Raw genomic sequence first — 17,500 nt, 5'->3', positions numbered from 1 at the left:
CCAGGATTTTCTCAGTGCTGTGTGAAACTAAATTAAGCTTAGAGTCTGGAAACACTACTAGAAATCAGTGAGGGTTTTCAGCTCAGAGAGAGTATTATAAATGTAAAAAAACTAAAATAATCTGAAACATTGCCTCTTTTGTATTTATTCTCCTAATTTCACTACCCAGCATTCCCTGTGCAACTTAATATCCACAGTACAATAACAGCAGATTGTTTAATCAAGCCTCTCTAACCACAACGGTGTGTTTCTTGTTTTGGCTGTAGACGAGCATATTCTTTATTCTTCAAATTAATACCTAAATGGCAGAGGTTATATAAATCAGTTTTACTACACTGTATTTATGCTTATAAACCAAGGGATGGACAAAGTGTTGGCCTGGCCTCAACAAGCCAATTCTGCTTAGCTCTGCAGTGTTAAATAAACATGTCGTACAGCTTTATGTCCTGAAAACACTTCACACAACACTTTTTCCCCAGACAGTACAGTATAATGCTTATTTTCATCCAGCTGATTTAACCCGCTCAGCACATGGCTGAGTTATGGTGGGGTGTAAAACAACATGAGTAGTACCTCTGAATGGTAATTATCAAATGTTGCCACTCAGCAAGTGTGCTCCAGTCACTGGCCAGGATCCTGTTAAAACATTTAATGAGCGACCGGCCACCATGAGAATGGCCCAGTTGGTATTTGGTTTATAGAGATGTGACATACAGAAAAACAATCCAACAGCTTAGAGTAAGATCTGATGACTGGACATTTTGCTTGTTCATCTGTTTTTTTTCCCTCTCTCACATGCATACACACAATCTATTTAATGCAATGAGAGGTTTATGAGGCAAAATTAACCTGACAAGCCAGATGGTTTGTTACACAGAACCATCCGAGACGCCGTCATTGAATGCAAAAGGAGAGGCACTTTTAAAAGAATGCCTGGCAGGATTTACCATCAGTATGTTGCTACTGCCAGTCTGTCACACACACCTAAACCCCGCCGTAGCTGTCAGTAGCTCCTCACCGGACACTGACAAGTTTGGTGAACTGGTGGTTCTGACCAAAGATCTTTATCACTTAAGATTAAAGCGCATTACCCGCTGCACCTATGGTAGGAATGGTACACACATTCTCACTCCCATCTCATAAAATACGGACGCTTGGTCAGGTGCCTTTGTCATTGTTTTTGCTGCTAAAGGTCTCCTTTAGCGTCATATAACACACGCTTGGGCGGGGACTGGTTAAGGAAAAGCTTGTGGGTGGGTTTACAGTTTCGTGACTTGTAATCACGGGGCGGTTGGGTTAAGGGAAAGAATGTTGGTGGGCTTACGGATCCATGATTTGCTGGATGAAGGGGGCAGTTAAAGAAGAAAGCGGCTTCCCTGAAACGCGGCAATAACGGGACGGTTAAGGCCACGTGCGGGACACAAACCCCGCTCTCCTGGGTGAAAGTCCCCGGTAACGGGACGGTTGAGTTAAGGGAAAGGGGGTGGGTGGGGCTTACGATTCCATGACTCGCAGGAACGTGACGGTTAGGTTTAGGAAAAGGTCGTGGATGGGCTTACGGTTCCATGACATGCCTCACACGCGGAGAGCCGCTGCCCAAACGTCCGTATTTTACGCGTTTGGAGTGAGAACGGGATGGAATGGTACACAATTCCTGTCTTCTTAATGGGTGTAGTCTCATTGGATGGATGGATAAAAATGAAAATTTGTATTATTTACTAGTATTATTTACACTGGTCTTATATTGTGTAAAGGACATTCACAATAGTAATGTAAATTATTTCTAGTGTATAACGTCATTTAAGGTTCGTTTCTGACATGTATCTGAGTAAAAGTGTGCAGCCCTGTGCTTAGATAGCTTTGACATTAAATTGGAAGAAAGCTTTGACATTACAATGTTGCAGTCAGACAGGCAGAGTAAAATTTATTAAAGGTCACGGCTTCAGTTAACTATTTTTATAATTCATGGAGTTGCTCTCTCTTAATTTCCTTACAGCTGCTTGAAACCCTATCATCCAGTGTCTCTATCATATCAAATGTTTATTAGGAGGAACGTAACTCACAGCACAAATACTATAGGTCACTAAAATGGAGACTCAAAACAATAATCATGTCTTAGAACCTAAATTTACACAGGCAGAGCAGTCTGTGAACTAGAAGTCATTGTAAAAGTTTTCTACATTTATATCTCTTGGCACCCTGAACTACATTATTTGGACAAAAAAAAACTGATAAATGACAGACCCTCATGATGTAAATTTTCAAGATCTTCACACATGTATAATGTTTACTCTTGCCATTTAGGTTGTAAGTCAAAGCTGTTTCAGGCTGATACCGCAGATGCTCCTAAAACAGCTAATCCAGATGTGCGTCTACTAGCTAAACCTTGACAAAAATGCTAAAATGGGCAATGCAGGCCAGATTAGAAGTGACAGAAATTAAGAAAATTTGCATCATTGAAAGTGTCACACGTCACCCTAAACCTATACTTTAGGTGCCACCGCCTGCACTGTTGTATGTCACATCTGAAACACTTGTTAACAGATTAATGTGGCAGATTAGTACAGCTACCCTGCACTTTAATCCAGTAATCCTGCATCAAAGGGTCATGAAGAACCTTTTATTTTCTGCTGTGAAAAAGAAGATGAAATGAGATGAAAAGAGAGGAGGAAAGAAGGAGGGGATTGGGAAGGATGGCCGTGTTGCCTGAAATGTGACATGCGAGGGTACAGATAAAAACAGTAACATATAACGCACACATAAATACTTTTAACGCAGTGCTCAAAAAACACACTTTCTAAGAACTTGGCAAGGAAAAAAAACTTCCTTTAAAGGTTGCCATCTCTCATCCTTCTCTGCTGAGCCTCTACACAGGCACATGATTTCAGACACAGTTTTTTTATGTCCACATCTCTTGCCTTCCAACACTGTTTTGAACTTTATTTCACTTTGACAGGAATTATAGATACATATGCTAACAGGACTAATTCCCCAAGGCAGCATCACATTTTATGACACCAGAGGCGGAAAGTTGATCTGGCTTTTGCATGTGCAAAGGCACGCATAAACACACAGACACACTGACATAAGCAGCCATCATCATTCCTCTCACATTCAACTTACAAATAATACCAAAGATATTTCAATTTTCAGTTTAGGAAATTAGTTTTTTTCTGAAAGAATATCAGAACTTAAAAGTTCCATGACTTCAAATTAAAGTCCCATCAAGAAAAAAAAAACAGGAAATGACATAATGTTGAACCCATTGTATGGCGTGAATTGAATTGGCTCCTGCTACATCAACGGATGCAGCCTTGTACATGAAATGAGGCAAATGGCATAAGGATTTGTGTATGGTGGATGTCTTTGAATATTGTGATTCAAGCCTGGGCAGAATTACCTAGATTATTTGAAACTCACCTTCTCCAGACTTACAAATGTGAAACAAAAGGCAAGATGAACCTAACTGAGATAATAAGACTGTACAATTGAGATACAAATGTGCTCTGTATGTGTTTGTGTGTGAAAGAGCACGGGAGCAAGGCCTTAGGGTGTGTGTCTCCAAATTCTCACTGGTGTAAAATCACCTATTAACTGGAACTGCTTTTAGTTGTTTTGAACCATTTCTTTTGAACCATGTTGCTGTTTTTCAGGCTGAGACTGTGTGGACCAAATAGCTTCCAAAACAATCCCCATAGCAACTACTCATGACAATGTGTTTGATATATAGCTGGTATTGCAAAGAAGTAATTTATAGCATTGTGCGCTACAATTGCCCTGCAATGTAAAAAGCCTGCAGGGATTCTGTTTAGCTGGAATTTTCCTCCATTGAATAAACTTTTTTCATAATATTTAAAAGACAGCTCAGATAGAGATATCATGAAAATGGCCAGAAAATGTGTTTTGACAGGGAATCCACAGACAAGTCAATGACCATATCCACAGTATCATCAGCTCCTGGCACAGAGGTGTTATCCAACGCTATTTAATCAAAGCCATGTGCGCCGCTCTGCAACTATCTATGAATAAAAGCACAAAGGTAGTACACAATGTATTATGTTTATTGTATTTGTTGCACTGTGCATCAACTAGCCTCAGGAATCATTGTTTGATCCAATCAAATAGATTACAACATGCTTATCTTTGCCTAAACTCAAGCCACACTGTTGATGTTGATGGTGTGCTTTAAAGCAGCACCTGCATGTCATATTTCAATGCTGAAGAGTTCTCAGTCCAATTCTTAATTCTTAAGAGGGCAGATACCAATCATGTTCAGAGTAGACCTGACAAGGACAAACACACATCATATACAACACATGTAACAGTCCAGATAATCACTAGACCCCCTTCTCCTTTTGTTGTGCTTTCCCTCTCGCTTTGGCTTTCCTCTCTCTCCTCATGTCCATACCTTTCTATTAGCCCCTCCTTCTTCAAGTGCAAGGCTCTTTTGTTGATTTGCAGAGCAGCAATTTGGCTCCAGCGAGGAGCAGAGGCAAGTAAAATTCTGCTTTGATGACTCTAAATGGAGAGATTATCCAAATGAAAGGCAATTATACAAACCAAACCCAAGCCTCTAACCTTCAATATTTCTGCCTTTTTTTCCTCCAACACAATGCTCGTGCTCCACCATCTCATGCTATTCATCATGCTTCCTATTCGATTCCACCTGTACTATTTCTTTCTCTCTTCACTTCTCTTTCCTCATAATGTCCTTCTGCTTTCATCAATCTCAACCTTTCCACCTCGTCTTTAACCTTCTCTTTTATCCTCTCTTCTCTTTACATCCTTGTAATATATTTGATTTTTCTTTTGCCATTCCTGCTGCTTCGCATTTTACTTTTTCCTCTTTTCGACTTTTCTCAAGAGAGCCATTAACCGGAGTGGTTACAAAGGCCCTTTCAGAAAGAGAACACTGATGAGGACATCATGTTTCTATGTTAAGGTTAGCAATAACTGCTGATTGGTCATAAACAACCTGAACACAAGAAGAATTAGACCAATAATGTGTTCAATTTGAAAGGGCTCCCATAAACTATGTTGGGTGAAGCGTACGACAGGCAATGTGTCTTGTTGGTTAAGTCTTTTAAGCCAAATGTCTTTGTTATAGTAAGTTCAAATTCATTCTGTGACCTTTGCTGCATGAGTTGTCACACTGAACCCCCCCATGTCTTGGCTGTCATTCACCACTGTGCTCACTCTAATGAAGCAGAATGTCAGAAGCTTTGCAATACACCAGACAGAAACTGCAGCTGATAGACAGTGAATAATGGGGACTGGCGTACCGTCACACACACACACACTAACCTCTCTGTGACAACAGTGTCAGCACAGAACAGAGGGAAAATCTCGAGTTACGGGGTCACTCATTCTCATTTGTCTTTTTTCCATTCCTCTCCCTATTATTTGCATGTTTCAAGCCTTTTAGTCTGCGCATCTCTTTTTCTTTCCCTCCCCGTCTCACAATAACATTGATAATGACATGGCAGCTTTATAATAATCTTTTGTTTTCATTCATATGTTCCAGCACACCAGAGAGCCGAAGTGTAGGTTTCATGTTCTGTTCTTTCCACAGCCTCTGCCAGGCAGCTAACCTTTTGGCTGCATTCCTTTTGGCACCAGATTGGGATGCGTTTACCTCACACCCAGCCGGAGCAGGGTTTCCCGAGGGGATGTTACCTCCAAAAACACCTCTGTGCTGCTGTAAATCACTAAATAAAATTGGTATGAACACTGTGTGCCTATTGAATAGCTAAACTGGACCAACCTGACCACAAGATTAAACGTAGCAGCTAATGGGTACACAAGTCATTTGTTTTTGGCCAAGCAATGGGCAGCTATGATTTCTTCACTTCTTGTTTGCTTTTAAGAAACCAAATGCACAAATAACATTTCAGTATTTTTTTCCTTTGGGGGAGAAGAAAAAGAGTAAAGAAACATGTGGGAATCCTTAACCTGCTGTGTTTTACAAAAAGTCTGTTCAGCACCATGGACAGAGACACAGAGAAAGACTCAGTGCTGTGCAGAGACTACACTACACCTAGCTACTACGCCACACAGATAAAGAGATGTTCATGCAAACACAACAGCATTCAAAAAAAGACTGCATAGGTCAAACAATGAAGGGTGCATGCGGACGTATTAAGGTCTCCAAGCCATTTAAACAATCTTTTCTAATGCCTGATCTTGTTTTCCGAGCTGCCTGTCAGTTAATTTAATCTTCGATCAATGTCACCCAAGGGGACCAATAATGAAACATGGTATTCTCCGCCTGTAATACGACATGCCACACAATCTGATGCGCAGAGGATTTTAAGGGGGGCATTACAGGTTTCAAATGCACACACAGACTAAAGGCACACACACACACACACACACACACACACACACACACACACACACACACACACATTCCTCATCCCTCTTTTCATGCAAAATGCCAGCTCCCCTGAACCACAGACACAATTCTCCACGCTCCTTTGGGCTTCTGCTGTCAGGTCTCTTGCCAGAAGAGCAAACAGGCAACATTTATCATGAGCCACAAGATGACGTAATGGTGGTTCATACCGCAGTAGGAGTTATAATAAGGTCAACAGCAGTCTGCAGACAATCTAAATCCCTTTTACGGTAAAAGTTATAAATAAAAACTCGCTAAATTCCCTTTCACAGTGTTATATATAACGTACATGGAAAACCTCTGTTAGGGTCACAGAGCAACAAAACATCTCATTGTTTACATGAGGGCCAGCTGCCAATAAGCACAAAAGGCAAGAACTGGAGTTTCTGCAGGGCGTTATATACTGATTATAAGCCCAGAAGATGGCGTAATGTGTTTCTCGTAATAGAAGGTAATGTCATCATGCTAGACTCACTTTCAATACATCTTGCTATATTTCTTATTGCAGAGCAACAGTGCCACTATGTGGGCATTTAAGAATGCAGCAGGTTACATAAGATTTCAAAGGCCGTGCATTACATCATATATGTGTATATTGTATTATTCTTACTGTATATAAGCCCAAGTTTGTGCACACATTAATGGAAATTATCCATGGGAGAAGACAATTCAGACAGAAAAGGCCAGGTAGCACTTATAGTAGTGTTAGTATGTGACATTCTTATGAGAAGTGTCTTTATGCCAGGCCTCATCATCCTCTTGATTGCACAAGCACATGCAACCACACATGTAAGCATACACCCGTGTAGTACGATATCATGATTTTTTTGATAAGAAACACACACACTCTCTCCCACTATTATATCATTGTGAGTGCATTATTAATATATAACGCAGATTCATACATATCCTAATATTAAAGACTTCTAAATAAATTGAAGAATATTAGAATAGTACTGAACCAAAAAAAAACACTTGTAGTAGCTACAATACTCACAGCCACATTGTACTTGCAAAGCTTGTTTGTAATTTTCAGTTATAATCATACTCCACTCCTATCCATAATGTTCTATTTTTTTCTGCATTACCATTGTCAGAGATGCCGGGAGCCATGCTTTGTCCACTCCTCCTCTTCCTGAGGGCCTTAAGTCTGGCCTGAGACATCTCTCTGACAAGGGAGGATATGTGCTCCTTGTTGTGGCCATTGTGGCCTGGAGGAGAGGCCTTGGAGTCTCCATCTCCACTATCACTGCTTCGGACCACAGACGTACCCTGGACGAAAAACAAGTCTATTTCAGTTGATGAGAAACTGTGGAAACGAATACCAAGACCAACAATAAAAGTATATACAGCATTGGAATGTAAACAAAATGTACGAAATATGTTGTAAAGAAATCTTGTCCTTCCCTAAATGCCATAGAGATAAACAGCAGCTGGTAATTGTTTTTTTACAGCCCTAATCCAGAACAGCATGTGGTACCCACAGCTGCAGTGGGTAGAAGGCAAACATATTGCAGGAATTTGAAGTAAAGTGAGACTGCAGCTAGCCCTCTTTGTTGCAAGGAAAAGACATACAGAACAGCCAATAGGAATGCTCTTTGTCTCAAACATTACCTGTGATTGACCCTGTCTCCTATCATGGCAAGATTTTCTTAAGCTTGAAAACAGAGCAAAGAGGAACAGAAGTCTAGTTTTCTCTTAGACCATTTAAATGATGATAAATGATTATTATGCAATTTTTGGCCAACCACGCCAAAAATCAAGCGCCTACCACAGCTTTAAAAAGCTGGAAATATGAGAATTGTGTTAACTAACGATTCTTCAACAAGGCCAAATAAACAATGAACCCGGCTGCGTTTTAAAATGTGAAGATTGATTGCTAAGCTAGATGTTTTGTCCATCTACCCCTTCTTCATTAAATTAACTCAAAGCAATAAAATCTTACAGAAAATCAAATACTTTCCTCAATTTGGTGTATTTTCAAGAATGCGGTGCTAATTATTTCTATGCAAGTTGGTTTTTGTATGCAGTGTATGGTACACCATCTATGAAAATGTTGGATAGCTAATTTCCAATTTTAAAAGGTCCAATGTGTAGGAATTTCTCAGATTTAACGTTGAGATAATAAATTGCAATCAACTCTCTTGAGCCATGCAGTTCCAAGCACGTATTACAGCTCCGGTAGCCTTCAAGCTTCAATCATAAAACATGAAAGGCGGAGCAGTTTGTCCTGTATGTCCCTTACCGGCTAACGTATTAGGAAGGAACATGAACATGGAGCGTCTACCCCAGTTCATCCAAGTGAAAATGTAAAATATTAAGTCAATATGAATACTTGGAATTGATGGTGGTGGTATATATTCATAAAAAGGACAAGCTTGTGAACGTGCAACACTGATTTTGATAATTAACAACTAAACACATTACACACTGGACCTTTAAAACAAAGCTAAATAATTGTAATTCTTACATTTCCATTTTGCCTGGAGAATCTGTAGATTGGCGGTAGAGAGTAAGCTTTCATGCTGTAAACAAAACACACACAATTAATTGTATTAACATAAATGCATGGTATGAAGTGCTTTCCTTACAACACTGATTTATCAACAAAGACATCTGAAATTAGCCATGTATTTGTGTAAACCACAATAGAACTACTGTTCATCTGAAAATGAATAGTTGGAGGTGTAACACTGGGCTGTTTGATATTTGATCAATAAGTAATATACATAGCTTAATTTAATATGGGCGGCTTGATAAATATAGTGTGCTTAAGAAGCTGTAGCTTTGTGTACGTGAAATAGAAGATATAACACCTTTTCACTATTATTTTGCTCGTTTCTACAGTGTAAAAAATATTTAAAATTTTGCAAGAGGCAAGGCAACACTTTTATTCACATGCAGCAAGGTATCCATTCTTAAAATAATATCTGGAGCTAAGCGATTTAGGTTTCAGGAGATGGGAAAGCAGATAATAGCCCTGGGGGAGTAATTAGTTTCCAAACAGGAACACAGACTAGCACAAACTGAACGGTCTCCAAGAACCATCCCCGGTAGCCATAGTATTACATTTTTACAATCTACGTACTGATGGATACTAATAATGTGCATCATTGGCCAATGCTGTTTGTATAAATGAATAACCTCAGGTACCTTGCTCAATAAAAAATGTTTGAGTGAAGACATAAGTAAAATTTGCAAGTTTAATGTGGAATCCACTTACATGCATCATTTCAAACAAAGTTTGCGCAATATCAAGGCTTTATCTGTATTGTAGGACACTTGTGATTGCAAGTTAGCAAAAAGAAGAATATTCCAGAGCCATAATGGCACATGCTATTATGGTATATATTTCTCACTAATTGTGCTATTATGGGAAGGTCAAAAAACAATGCCTTACTAAATACATTCTAATATTTAGTGACAATTATTTAATGATGTTTCTGTAGCATGTGTGTTTGCTAATCCCCAAGCCCAACCTTCCACCATTTCACATTTCTGGTGGTGTGTTTCATGTTTTGGAGTTGATTTGTTAGTCCCCTCCACAAGCTTATTGTCCTCCAGGTAACGAATTACAGTATCATACCACTTGGAACCAGACAGACTCAGGGTTTTGTAAAAGCTGTCTCTGTACGTCAAGCCCAACTAACCCCTGCTGCTGTGTAGTGAAAGCTGCAGCCAGTACACCACTGTATCTATCGCAGTATTTCATTTCATAACAGCAGTGCAAGACAGGGAGTAACAGTGAGTTAAGTATTTACAGATGTGGCTTACCCATTGACCCTCCTTGTCATTCTTGGTTTGGTGAAGAGAAGATCACTGTAGGGCAGCTTCTTAAACCTTTCTCTACCCACAGCCACATACAGCTGACCGCCCTCCAGCTGATTCCCATCAGTCACCTGGTGGCCTTCATAGGTGTAGAGACTGGAAAGCAGACACAAAGTCAAAAGCCCCATGGTTTTCATCATGTGTTTACCAGTTCGTCAAGGCGCCCTTGAGTTACAGAGTATCCTCCCATAATCATCAAGTGGTCATTTATGAAGACAGTTAAAACATTAACAAGCACACAATGTGTTTATATACCACCAGAGCAAAGATAAACGTCCATGTTACCAATGATAACTTAAAGCAGTTTTTCTAAATTGATTATGCATATGTATACAGCACTGCAAGCAAATGCTAGAAAATCTGCCGAAATTGTCTGTTATAATAGAAAAACATGTGACGTTGGTCTGAGACTTCTGTCAAGTATTGTTCATGAGTTAATGATTGTTTATTTGTGAAGTGCAAGCATTTTTGCAGTACCTCCGGACACCCCCCAGGACTCTCAAACCCATCTTCTCTGTGATCATCTCTAGTATTCGGTCAAACTGGCCGAGCATCCTCTGGTGTACCAACAGCCTCACGGCAGGGTCCAAGACATCGCCATTTGCTACCACACTAAGTAGAGACAAAACACACAGTTAAATTAAACACTGTCACAGACTGGTTTCCCTCGTTGAATATATCCCTCTGAGAAAATCAAAACAGCATGATTAGGCTCATGTGAAGCAGGGCAAATTGAACGTACAATATTGTGCACGGCTCCTTGATAGGTTTCAGGAATCGAGCAGACACGATGATTCGATTCGGTGGCAGTGGTCTGGCCTGGAAAAGACAGATACAAAGAGTATAATATGTCAAACATACAGCTGCTCAAAGATCATTAAAGATTACCTGGCACACCGCTTGCCTACATCTGGTATGGGAAAGGAAGCCAAGAGCACATGGAAAAATGCCTATCACGATATAAACACACATATAAATATAGTCCGATAACCTAAGCGTGCTTTGAAAGCTTGTTAGCAGATCAGTGTGTCCAGCTGGGATTTAAGGATAGCGCTTGTTTCCCAGTGGAGACATAGAACAACAGACATGTGCAAACCTTAGGGATTTTTGCTTTAGAGACCAATGCTTACACTGGGTTCAATATTTATTTCTAGTTGGTAAGGACAACATTTAGGCTCCTAAATATAGCTGTCCATATCAGGGCCGCCAACAAGGCTAAAACTGTAAGTCCCGTAGGGCGGAGATAGGGGTCCTCAGAGACACTGCAAGGGGGCCTCCAACTTGCGACTTACATTGACTTACAAAGATACATAACAGCTACAAGTATAAACTCAATACAGGATTTACCCTTTTAAACTTTATCAACAGGAATTGATATGTCAAACAGCCACCCACAAATAGTCTATAAACAAAGCATCAGGCTGTCTTTGACATTTCACATGAACAATGGTTAAAGTTACTCAGACTACCACAATCCCTCCATTCAATTAGTCCTGAGCAGCGCACCCCAAGCATCCATCCTTAACAAACAGCCATGTATATTGGCTCTTCTACAAAAAAAACGTGTGAAATAAAAAGCTTCTACCCCTGACGGCAAGGAGAAAGAGCTATTGTACACACTTAAATATTCTGTCTTTCATCTCTGTGACAGCAAAAAACGGAGCCCTCTCTGTAATCCTTTGAGGTTGTGAGGTTGCAAAGAGTGAGCATGCAGTTCCTGTCCCATAACACCTGGTGAGGCACTGGGACTCTGCGACTAAGATTTGGATCCTCTGAGAGAGAAACAAAGAGAGAGGTAAGGAAGGAGGTTTAGTAAAAGTCATCTGGGGCCTGTGAGTGCAACCTGGCAACAGAGATGTGAAGTCCAAGGGTAGATTTAAAAAAAAACTCCCTTCATAAGAACAAAGTGTGAGACATATACAGAAGTATACCAGTAACAAAGGCATAGGCAAGGCCAGGACACAGGCACTAACTGCATACAATACTATGGTGAGGATCTTATAACACAGAAGATCACTAACAAAATGCATTTTTATTTACAAAGAAAAACAAATCCTGTGTCCACGTACACATTGCGTTTGGCAAAAAGCAACATCTTTTAGTGTTAGTGCTAAGCAGAAACGTCACATTCAATGCTGCTTATACACTTTACAAAATCGCACACTCACTCGGTTCCATCTAGAGAGTGCAGATGCTAGAAACAGCTAAATTATAAAGCAAAGTCAGTGGTAATTTATGAATGATTGTAGTGTATAACAAGGTACTACATCTTGGTGGAAGTGACTATGACCCAGTCTCAATTCACCTAAACACTAAATTAACCTACCAGCATCCCTGTTAACTGTAACAAGCAGGTTACTTAAAGTGTAGTCTGGATCAACTGGTTAAGGTCTCTGTGTGATGCTGTTCTCTCTTTGCTTAGGGTATACAACATACTTTAAGCTAGCAAGCCACGTGCTAAACAAGTTTTGAAGAAAATATGGATCATGTATTAAGGCAGGCAGTTACTCTCTAACTGGTTTTGGAGGGACGGTTTCGGAGGAAACTCACACAGTGATACACTGGTAAGAGCAAATCACATTTAACCATAATGTAAATGTGCTGTATTTATATAGCGCTTTTCCAGTCTTAACAACTGCTCAAAGCGCTTTTACATCAACAGGAAACATTCACCATTCACACACATTCATACACTGTGGCCGGGGCTGCCGTACAAGGTGCCACCTGCTCATCAGATAAACATTCACACACATTCACACTCCGATGCGCAGCACCGGGGGCAACTCGGGGTTCAGTGTCTTGCCCAAGGACACTTCGACAATGACTGCAGGGGCGGGGATTGAACCACCAACCTTCCGATTGGCGAGCAACCGCTCTACATCTGAGCCACAGCCGCCCCTGTGTCCACCTTATAGCTCACATACTGTATTGGGTGCACAGTTAACTTAATTTAATAATGTTTTTGGTGTTTTCTTTTCCGGGAAGCAAATGTTCCACAAAAAACAAGTTCCTTCCCAAGACCAGTTTGCAGAGCCACAGTCACCGCGACCAGAGCTTAGCGCAGGCCAAGACGATTGTGATTGGTTTAAACTAAGAAATCCAAAACAGCCAAGAGCAATTTTTTCCTCTTATCCCACAATGTATGTGGGGTGTAGCCAGACCTTACTCCACAATGGGGTGGAGATAGGGCTGGCAATGCAAGAGTCCTTGAAGTAGGTCCTCTCAATTCCATTTAACCAAATAGAGCAATAAAGAAGAAGATTGCAGTGAAAATGGAAATTTAAGAACAATAGAAAATCAAGTATGAACAAAAAAAAGCATTTCTTTATAGCAGGGGCTATTGTCAGAAGCTGGGTTAAGAATATTCCACATAGAGAATAGTGCATCTGAAGCAGTAGCCTTCCTATGATTCTCCAAAATCAGTAAGGACAAGAAACAAACTGGCCAACCATCCAGCCGGCTAAGACTTCTCATCATTAATTGACACAATCAGGCAAGTTAAGTAGGGCAGTGAGGGGGAAGCAGGGTCCTTGTAAACTAAATTGGCTCTTCTTATGCTTGCCACGTAATCACAGCAGCAACAACAAGCCCTTGAGGTTACCTGTGATGAATGAGCTTATAGCGGATGATAAGACCAAAATCAAGGCCACAGAGCGCAGTTGCTGATTCATTTTGTATGATTAACATGTTACAGTTGTGTCGGCCAGTGCTGTCTGTGGCCAGAGCCAAAGGTTAAAGTCAAAGGAAGAAATGGGCTGCAGACTTGTAGTACAGAATCACCTGACACACATTTACTTGTTGCCATGTTGTCACCATAACAACATGGATAGGGTTAATATGGTTTGGTACTGGGTGTTAGTACACACATCTCTGCCTTCCCTAGAATAAAAGCTGTTATGAAAAGCATAACTCATTTGGAAAGATGACCTGAAGTTGACTTTTAAAACAGAAACAATATACCCTTGAACTAGATTTGAAGCTGCTATTTCACCTGTGACTTCATAGCTGGTGATTAAAGATGCATTGAAAAGGAGGGATGATTATGATCCATAAATCAATAATGCATGGCCATTGAGACCGCAACATAGTGATTCTTCACAGTGAACAATGAAGATAAATGCTAAACATAACACCTTGCTTAAGTGATCTTTCTAAAACCTTTACACTGTGGGTGGGAGCAGGAGTGCAGAGGTGAATCCTCATGTATCTTGCATTCAGTCGCAGTTTCAAATGTAAATTTGAAATGAGTAAGAGGGCTGTAACTGAAACCCTCGCTGGTGACGGGTTTCATTAATCTCTCAAATATAATGCAATAAACTGAAACCATTTTAAACAATGTGTCTATGATCAAGGTTCTCACGTGTCTACGAACTGAGCTTGAATAGCTGGAAATTAGGAACAAAAGAAAACATCTCAAACACGTTCAGTATGGTCACTGTTTTTGTGTCTGGTGAAGACTTATTAATGGATTTCTGTCATGGACATTTACTAGCTCACTGTTAAGATGTAGTCCAGTCCCCAGTGTGTGTGAGCGAGTCAGCAATGGAGGCTACTATCGATTCTTACTGCTAAAACATAAAAACCAGTGGGTGGATTGGTACCTGAAAATCTTCTCTGGCAAGGTCATGTGGGGATTCACAACACCGCAAGGCTATTTGGATGATTGACAGGACAATGTAAGTTTTGTGAACGGGTTACATCTCTGCAGGTTGTGTTTATGTGAGGCCAAAGATGATAAAGATTGGGACTTCCCAACATTAAAAAGGAGGTATTACTTAAACAATTCACTAGAAAACACAGTTCATCCCTGGTAATTCCTATTTGATGTGGATTCTGGATGAATTCATCTTCATTTTAAGCTGGGTTCAAGTCTTATAGCTAACCCACACGTGAACACACCGGTAGAGCTGTTGCACTACTTTTCTTATTACATTTTACTGCATTCAACAGAAACTTGTCTTTCTAGGCTGACATAACACACAAATGACCACTTGCACCTACTACCTTTTGAAAGAAGGCGTGCTTTCTGCTAACTTTAGCAGAACTTTGGCCTTACCTGCATGGGGAGAGTCTGCATCATCCTCTTCCTTCTCGAGCCTATCTGTAGGTAACTACAAACAAAACAAAGTAAAGTTAGACTCAGCACCCTGATTTTTAACAGCGGTAAGTATTTTTAACTCATCAATAAATAAATATTATTTCATGCCATTAGAAATGTAAATGTGAGAAAACTTTTCTTTGCTGCTAGCTGTGCTGCCAAAACATGGTTTAAATTAATCTAGGCCTAGCACTTATGTTATTAATAGTCAGTGTGTAGCCCCACATTATGCATACTGAATTAAAAAACATTTTTAAAAAGGTTAGTTGGAGAATCATTCGTGAATCTCTTTAATTAGATCTGATTTTCCCTACAATTCCTATGGGTATTGAAGCAAAACCTGAATGGTATGAAGTGAAAGGAAGACAGGATGATGACTATAGAGGTGCATCTGTTCTACCAGTTCTGCAGCATAGAACATACACACTAGCCACATCTTTATCTTGCATTAAAAATTAAAAAAAACTATGTCAATCAAGAAGCATGGTGACTCTACACAAACGTCACGGCCCCGGATACCTTTGCATTTAACTTCGTCACCTCTTCATGCTATGAATAACTCACTGCACAAATCTCATTATCTGCAGTCTAAATCCACTTATTTTTAGGCCACAGCAGAACCTTGATCTGTTTCCCTGCTGAGACTCAGCACTGTGCAAAACTGTTGAGTCACATTAACTTTAAGACCATAACTGACTCGACAGGACTGATAATCAGTGGCATAGGGATTTTGTATGGCTGACTGACCACATTGTCATTGACTGTGGGATACAGTTAGTGTATGTCAAATAAGATTTTAATTATTAACAATAATTACAACTGACCAGCATGCCTTCCTGCAGGAAATAGGTCTACTGCAGTACTGCAGTAGATGGGTTAAACCTGGTCAGCCACAGTATGCATGTAAAACTGTAACCGCACTGAAAATCTCCAGGCTTAGTTAGGTTGTAAAAAAATGTGAAAGTAGTAACTTGACAAACGTAAGTCTTACTCCATCCTTTTGAATCTCTCCCTCCCAGCAGCGACATACTGCTCCCCGCTCTGCAGGCTCTCCAAGCAGTCCACCTTGTGGCCTCCTCTCGGTGTGTAGATGTTTCTCACCGCTCCAAACGGGGCTTTTATCCCACCAGTCACCTCTCGCAGCAAAGTCTCAAAGTTGGACACCCTCTTTTGGTTTATTACAATCCGGCGAGCGTCGTAGTAAGGGTCGCCGTTTCGGTACATGAAAATGTTCTTCACGACGGGCTGTGACAGAAAGTTTGGCTTCTCAGAACCCATCGTTGTGCGTAAAAGCAAGCTGTCACGCGACAGAGAGAGATCCTTGTTATAATAAACTTACAGCAGCTGGAGCCCAATTGCGAGACACACGCTTAAAGTCCATTATAGTATAATAACGTTAGAGCTGATCCATCCTGGCCAAATGTTTAGGGTTGAGTGGGTCTAAACGGGGCACGCCGATCTGCGAAGTGGACTGTTTGGACAAAGAAGCGTTCAGGGCGAAAGGCGACCGCAGGGTTAAAGATGAGGTTACTGAATAAAACATATGAGCGCATGCACCAAACTGTTGATATTACCCGGCGTTATGTCAACGCTCCATACGTTTAACAGAATCTCAATCCGTTACAGGGGAAACGCCGCAGAGTTATTCGCTTCGCGTGCACCGCAACGCAACAGGTGATGGTTTGGCCAAACGGGGCTCTGTAGTTTCCCCTGGATGTATGCTGGGATCTGTAGAGTATTTGTTGGGACGTATCCATGGGAACGAGCGGCTGTTTTCTCACCACTTACCAGGAGCTCCACACATCCGCAATGACCAGGGTGTCAATCATTAAATGATAGGTAACAGCACGCTTATTTAATAAAAATGCGCACTGGCAGTCTAGGAAACAAAGATTCATGAAGTGCGCTGAGCAGAAGAAAAAAAAGTAGAAACAATTGTTAGACTTAGACGATGCAAAACCCATGCAACAGCCATGTGAGAAAGTTAATTGGGCATCAAGAGAATTGAAAACCCAACCTTACATCTCGAGAGTGGAACAAAAAAACATGTTTGTTCTGTTTAACTGTGTTGCGTAACAACAGCGATATGTCCTTAAACTGTTCATACTGTAATGACCTGAGTTAATGTGTCCCTGTCATTACGAGTTCATCAGTTAAGCAAATGTTTATATTTGTTAGTG

The 17,500-nt window shown here is 40.6% G+C and overlaps 1 protein-coding gene across 1 annotated transcript in view; it reads right to left on the bottom strand.

The window, feature by feature from the left end:
• LOC117945860 (doublecortin domain-containing protein 2-like) overlaps positions 1 to 17,022 on the bottom strand; it is a 23,174-nt gene extending 6,152 nt beyond the window's left edge. The window contains exons 1-7 of the mRNA XM_034873589.1: positions 16,312 to 17,022; positions 15,279 to 15,333; positions 10,965 to 11,041; positions 10,700 to 10,834; positions 10,169 to 10,318; positions 8,865 to 8,919; positions 7,483 to 7,666 (exon numbers count right to left, since the gene is read on the bottom strand). Coding sequence (XP_034729480.1) covers positions 7,483 to 7,666; positions 8,865 to 8,919; positions 10,169 to 10,318; positions 10,700 to 10,834; positions 10,965 to 11,041; positions 15,279 to 15,333; positions 16,312 to 16,598 — 943 coding nt within the window. The 5' untranslated portion in view covers positions 16,599 to 17,022. The remainder of the gene's footprint in view (positions 1 to 7,482; positions 7,667 to 8,864; positions 8,920 to 10,168; positions 10,319 to 10,699; positions 10,835 to 10,964; positions 11,042 to 15,278; positions 15,334 to 16,311) is intronic.
• Between the last annotated feature and the right edge of the window lie 478 nt (positions 17,023 to 17,500).

This window comes from Etheostoma cragini, chromosome 6 (genome assembly GCF_013103735.1).
Source record: "Etheostoma cragini isolate CJK2018 chromosome 6, CSU_Ecrag_1.0, whole genome shotgun sequence".
Lineage (NCBI taxonomy): Eukaryota > Metazoa > Chordata > Actinopteri > Perciformes > Percidae > Etheostoma > Etheostoma cragini.
Note: the sequence above shows the minus strand (reverse complement) of the source record. Positions and strands in the feature narration are given on the sequence as shown.